At 39.4% G+C, this 7228-nt stretch overlaps 1 protein-coding gene across 2 annotated transcripts in view; it reads right to left on the bottom strand.

Moving 5' to 3' along the window:
* DYM (dymeclin) overlaps positions 1-7228 on the bottom strand; it is a 337094-nt gene that overhangs the window by 284430 nt on the left and 45436 nt on the right. For both annotated transcript variants that reach the window (XM_024204114.2, XM_024204113.2), the window contains exons 5-6: positions 6982-7075; positions 4927-5060 (exon numbers count right to left, since the gene is read on the bottom strand). In XM_024204114.2, the coding sequence (XP_024059882.1) occupies positions 4927-5060; positions 6982-7075 (228 nt within the window). The remainder of the gene's footprint in view (positions 1-4926; positions 5061-6981; positions 7076-7228) is intronic.

Raw genomic sequence — 7228 nt, forward strand, 5'->3', positions numbered from 1 at the left:
TTGTAGCCCACGAAAGCTTATGCTCTAATAAATTTGTTAGTCTCTAAGGTGCCACAAGTACTCCTGTTCTTTTTGCGGATACAGACTAACACGGCTGCTACTCTGAAACCTGTCGTTTACTCAAATATGGGCCTCTGGCTAGAAACACTAGAGAACAGATGCTAAAAAAGAGAGTAGGAAAGCAGACTGTACACAATATTGACTTACAGCGTGGCTTTAAGGGGACCTTGGAAGAATTCTGCCAAGGTGACCTTGAAAAGAGGTAGCCGCTCTCTCAACCTCAAGGTGAATGACACATAAGGAGAAGGGCTGGAATCACAGGAAGCATGGATTATTTTGAATGACCACGGAAGGTGATTCTTTGCAAGTGGATTACAATTAAGTTTTCAACAATAATTTCGATTGATTAAATAAAGTTATTTTTGTGGACGGAAGGAGTCCACGTGGGCCATCTAGTGTTGTGCACAATCAATAAGGAATAACAGTAAGCCCAGCTGTACATCAGGCTGTAATGCTAAAGGTCCTTCATAAGCCATAACAAAGCTAAAGCTGATGATATCCTCAGAACCCAGATATGGAACTAATGTCTTCATTTATGTACATATTATTTGTACTTTTATTTAATAATATATTTCATAAGATTTACCCAAACGCACTGCCATCTGAAAGAGGGAGAAATACCAATAACCTAGTGCAGCAGCTGAAAAGCCAGTAAGAACTGTTCAAAACTTTCTTTTTAACAAGAAAACAGTTCATCGTATGTAGTGCTAAGTAAATAAGCAAATACAAAATGCAATAATAAATCAGCATATACTTTGTGACACTAGGGGGAACTCTAAGGTACCAGGAATGAAAAAAATTACTTTGGGAAGCTACTGTTGGTATAGTTATACAAGGGGCCATAAATTCATTTAATTTTTTCCTCTTTCTTTACTAGATCAAAATACAACAGCTTTTTTATTATTAATTATTATTATTATTATTATATTCTTTTGGTGACACTTCATTTATTTTTCCAATATCCTAAATTTACAGACTGTAAAAATCCATCAGCCTACTACAGTATTAGATGTGTAATCGTAATACTGTGTAAAACTGTTTAGGATCCTCAAATAAACCAGTACTCCAGTGAGGTTTGTAAGAAATAACCCCATTTTACAGAGGGGGAACTGAGGCACAGAAGTAACTGGCCCAAGTCCACAGCAAAGCAGTGACACAGTTGAAAAGGAACCCAGATTTTCTGAAATCCGGTCCCCTGCTCTAACCAACAGACCACACACAGCTACCCTCTTAATTTATAGCATTCAACTAACAATCTACTCATCTAAGATGATTGCTAAGTAACTTTGTCTATACTGCTCCATATGCACAAACTTATACTTAAGCTTCATAAATATCTTTATGAATTACAGTCAAATGGTGCTAAATATTGTGTAAGTACTGTACAGATATCTAGACATCTAATGTACAGACATGTAGACATGTAGCTCAGTGATATTAGTCACTCTGAATACTATAGAATATGGAATTCCCTCATTGTTAAGAATAAAAAGATTATTGTGGTTCTGATGGTAAAATAAAGCACTTAAATGTCACTTTTCTCATGTGGCATTTCCCTGTCTGTTGTTACTATGCTGTATTAGACAACTAAGCAATATTTCTTTACCAGGTGAAAACCCACATTCACTCTGCAGTGATAGTTTATTGTAAGCAGGCACTGCTTGTTTAATGTATCAGTTGGCTGACCTCATTCTTAGAGATTACTCATCACAGCTTAAAGACATTAAACCATTTCAACATGTAGCTGTTAATCTTTTGGCACCAGAAGTCTGGTTTCCCCAGAGCAACAGCAGGCGCCAAGGAGTTAAATAGATTTTAATTAATGGTTTTCACTAGTCTATGCACAAACAATTATTATGCACTCAAGACACATGCCCTTGCCTGGGTTGACTGTTTGAAGGAAGCCCATATTCAGATGCCTGTGGGTTCTTTTTTCCACAACCCACACACATTGTATTAGAATTCTGACACCAGCCATCCATGCTGAAGAAAGCAAAGTAATTGGTTTTATTCAATAAGCCACATATGATTAGAACCTTAACCAAAACTTTATTGTAAAGTCAGGAAATTGAGAGGCAAGGTTTGCACACTAACCTTCACTCTGCCTCCTTGTGTGTGCACTCTACAATAATGTCTCATTTCATGATGACAACACTATTCAAAACAGTCTTCAGCAAATGAAGCATTATAATGAAGAATGTTTTTATAATTGTAAATGGAATGGATACATAGTGTTCATGTTTTAAAAAGACTTTTTGTAATACACATCAGCAAGTAATAAGGAGAAAGTAACCATTCAGGTTGCTAAAGTAAGCTTAGCTCTTCATTTCCTTACTTCTGCAATGAAAATTATTTCCATATTAAGCTGTCTGGGGCAGGTAACTGATATTTGTCAACACAACTTATGCACTGTGACTGCTATATAAATAATAATGCCTCAACATTTATATTACACTAACCAATTGTTGCATTATGAAATGCATGTATGACTCTATTATTACTTTTGCAACAGAACCACTGAAAAATTGTTAGAAATTGTGTATCAGAGATCATGCAGTCCGTCTTCCTATAAGTGCAGTCTTTTGCCCATCTTAAATTTAAACACTCCTTGCAATGGGCTTCCATCACTTTACCTGGAAGACTATTCCACAGTCTCTAGGGGTTCTCACAAGGAAATTTTTGATGGCCTTACAGCGCGGCCACCAACTCTTGCTGGTGGCCGCTCTGACAATTTTTCCTAAAATACTTAATTTACTTTAGGAAAAACAAATAAATATGCACATATCCAAATCGTAATTTATTTATGTAGGGGTTTTTGCAAACTCAATAATAAAAATAATGTACAGTTGTCTCTATTCTTTACTGGACCTAAACAGAATAGAAACAAAATAAGGTGCTTTGCACATTCTTGTCTATTTTGTTGTTGTTTCTTTTGATTTTTAGACTGCTTTTTTCTTAAGACTTGCTAGCTAGTAAGGCTTCTGCTATGAAAAATTATATATGTATATTTGTATGTATCACTTTTCACAGCAGACTTATTAGCTAGCTGAGAGGCAGTGAAAAGTGATATTAACAAACATCCAAATATCATTTTTCACAGCAGACATACACAGCCCCGGAAAGCCAGGGGACAAATTAAGCCGTGGATGGAGAGGTGGGTAGGGAGGCAATGGGGGTCAGGGGCGATGGGGGTGGTGGTGAGCCCAGGGCTGGAGCTCGAAGCCGCTGCGGGATGGAGCCTGAAGCCCTGCGGTTGCAGTCTGGCACCTGCCACCCCAGGGCTGAAGCCAGAAGCCTGAGCCCCACCACCCCTGGGAAATTCATACCAGCTGCCTGCTCCTCTGGCATTTGTGGCTGCAGAGGAGGGCAGGGCCCAAATCCCTGCAGGCAGCGCTAGGGGAGGAGTCACTGTTTTCCCCCTCTCCCCCATCACTGCCCAGGAGGCTGTGGCCGCAAGAAAAGGCTCTGGTGGCCGCATTTGAGAAACATACTCTAACTGGTTTCACTGTGAGGAAGCTGTTCCTAATTTTCAGCTTAAATTCACTTTTCTGTATTTTTCTTGTTGAGTCAGACTTTTTTTTTTTTAAATGGAGTACAACTATTATCCACGAGTGAATTTTACCTGCATCATTTATTAATGGTTTCACTGTATCCATAGTGCTGCTCTTTCCACTTGATATATTAGTAAAAGCCCTTTATTTGCTTTGGCTGCTGTTTATGAAATTTTGTCTTTTACATATAAAATTGTACATTCCTTTAAAAAAATAAAAAAAGATGAAAAATAGAATACACAGGCAGTGAGGAGGAATTTCAGATACAACTGCAGGAAGAGATTCAAGCAGCTGTGGTCTGAAGGACACATCAGAGTGTCTATCCCTAGAGGCTTTCCTTCCAAGTTCTGACAATTATTTCTATTTAGCTTGTAATCTTGACAGAGATCACAGCACATCAGCATGGGCAGAGGGGGACTAAGGTTTTGTTGGTGCATTCTTTAAAACACTAGGGTGCACAATCATCAACAGTGGGAATCAAACCCAGGCGTCTTATATAAAAGTCTAAAGCATTACTACTAAGCCAGCAGGCATCCTGCAGGACACTAGAAATTAGAAATAATGGATCTGAACATTCAGGATAGATCCCTTACAGGACAACATTTTTGCTTCATCTTAGTAATATCAAAGAGGATCAAATACACAATTCTCACAAATATTTAAGGAAAAAGATCTCTAAGTGTTAGTGAACTCAATGAGTGGCCGGTTTAAGAAAACCAAATGCTTTCAAATTCCTCCAAATTATTGAACATGCAATTTCTTGAGCAACTATAAAATCATTTTTTCCTACCATGGAAGCACAATATACAGAGCTGATCCTAGGTATATTTGCAAATGACTTTTTGGTTCTCACCATCTCCCTGTACTCAACAAGGCAGATGATATTTCTCCCGGATTCCTCTATTTTCCACCCATCCCTCCTCTCCCCCTTTACTAGGCTTGGAACCTCGTCCTCTGATGAGGCAGGTCTTATACTTTGGGGCTGGGCTCTTGGAGCACAAATATGGATGATGCTGTCTTCTGATCAGATGGCTTTCATCTCCAATGGGAGCAGAGGTAGGCCCATGCTGAGTGCTTTTGAAAATCCCACTAGACACACTTTCAGGCTCTCCTCAGGTTCAAAGTTTCTCCAACTGGTGTTTCCATGGCTGATGAACACCTCAGTATATAGCATAATTACTTTACTATTTCAAATTTTGAAGTGACGTTTGGACTTGAAGCTGAACTGGGTACTATAGTAAAAATAAAAAACGTTTTTCAGCAAATTCACATCTATAGAGCATTGCTTGTTTCCATGACAATATTCAATACCTACCATATGAGCCTGGCATTCTCTCCTCGTAAGTAAAATGAAGTTGCAGTTCCTCTTCTGACATCTGACATATGAACACTTTTAACAAACAGCAAATAATGAACAATGCATTGTGGGCCTGCCAAATAAAAAGATGGCTAGAAGGGAAACAGAAAAGTAAACAAGAGTCAATAATGTTTTACTTATTAATGTTCAGCAATAGTCATGACTAGGTGTGTGTAACAGTGAATGGAAAGGTTCCTGTAGCCCATATGAGGCAAAGGCAAGTCTCAAGTGACTAAAACGTGGACATTCAATAGCAAGGAAAATTTATTTAAACATAAACGTTTCTTTTCAAGAAGACGCAGCCTTCTTGCTACATATAGTTTAGTACTATTATTAAAAGCATCACAGTTACCATTAAGTGCCATTCTCTTCAGGAAATGGACTAGCTAGCCTATTATCTTTTTTAATCTCTACACCCCAGAGGTCCCCAATCTGTGAGTCATCCCGAGGTGGGCATGGAGGAACGTTCAGGAGAGCGTGGTTGGGGCCCCAGCCTCAGTCCCTGGCACCTATGCTCGGGGCACCGGCTGCCGGTTCAACCCCTGGCCGAGGTTCCGCTCCCAGCCTCAGCCCCCTTATCCCTGTCCATGTCCCCCATTCCCACAGCTGTGGACCCACTCCTGGCCCAGCTGGACAGGGGAAGGGTGTGGTGTGAGGTAAAGTTTGGGGACCCACTGCTACGTACTATAGGGCAGTCTCAAATGGATTGAGACCTCTTTAAATCTCACTCTTTCTGCATGGAAATTTATCCCCAATCTTATCCCTTTACGTGCACAAATATTACTCAGATGACACTCGAGGTGGAAGACGTTCAGTGGATTTCAGGAGCAACAGCAGTAAGTCCAGTTACTCTTCACAACTTTGTCCCCAGATTTCTAGGCATGAAGGCAATCCAGCAGGGAACTGTATTATGTCCCTCTGGGTCCCTACGTGCAGGTTCAGGGGGATCCAGTCAACAGCAACATATGCAGCTCCTGCTGAAGCCACGCTGTCAAGAGGCTGAGGGGCCAACACAGCAGCAGCCAAAAGGATGACTTCTTTCCTCTGGACATAAGAGAGATTCTTTCTCAATGGATCGCTAGATTAGAAGAGGAGTTGGCCTCAAAATGTCTGCAAACTCCTCCTTCCCCTGCCAGGAAAGAAATTTCCAGGGGGAAAAAAAATCTTTGGAAAGTTTCCTGGAAAACTATACTTCTGAAAGTATAACTTCTTGAAGTTTTCATCTCCCACCAGGGGGGAAGAGGATTAGAAAGGCAATCTGATCATACAATTTGAAAGCAGTGGAATTTTATATCATTTTCTATTCTGGCCAGGTCAGAGTTTCAAGTATTCTAGAAATAATGGGCTGATTTTAAAATAAATTTAGATTAGCTAAGAAGCTTTAGCAGATGGCTTATAATATGCCTTAAAAAGCATCTTAGTTGAAAAATAAATCTTTAATTTGCAAAATAAGCAGCCAGTAGCATGGCATGAGAGCCACTGCTACTACGGGTTAAGGAAAACAAAATCGCTAGCGCATCAGTTGTTCTCTTAAATGTTATTTATGCTCCAAGGAATTTTGAGTCACAGACTATAAACCTAGCAAAGGAGTATTTGCACAGCATTTTTATTGTCTGTCATGCCCACCCACAGAAAGAAATGGGATAGCAGTGCCTAGGACCGCAGAGTGGGAAGGGCAGAGATTAATCCAAAGTTACATAAACATATGTTTGTTGCAACATTTAGATCCACTCACACAAGTAAAGCAAATGGAAAATTTCTGTTCTTCTGTAATGGCATAACTTTACATATTATGCTCCAATCCCAGTGCTTGAAATACACAAGATACTTGTTCCTCTGAAATTACGGCAGTTTCTCTTTTAAAAACAAAAATAAACTTTAAGAGAACCTGAATTTTCACCTTGCCGATTCAGGTGTTTATGGAGCAGCCATCATTGCATTACCCAAGAGCTATCAACCAAATGAACATTTAAAACATAAAAGGGAACGCCTGGCATTTCACTGCCAACTTACTTTTGACATTCCGCTGAAATTTTTAACTCTTTGGTTCTGGAAAGGAAGACTTTAATCAATGCCCCAAGATTTCCTGTTCGAGGATTGTTCTCAACTAGATGAGGGATTGAAAAGATTAGAGTACATTTGTAATTTAAATTATGATAATTAATTCAAACACAGGATATATAGAGCGGGAATTACTCTCCATTGCACATTTTATGTATTTTTTTAAATAAATAAACACACACACACACACACACACACA

This window comes from Terrapene carolina, unplaced genomic scaffold (genome assembly GCF_002925995.2).
Source record: "Terrapene carolina triunguis isolate 2854851 unplaced genomic scaffold, T_m_triunguis-2.0 Scaffold69, whole genome shotgun sequence".
Lineage (NCBI taxonomy): Eukaryota > Metazoa > Chordata > Testudines > Emydidae > Terrapene > Terrapene triunguis.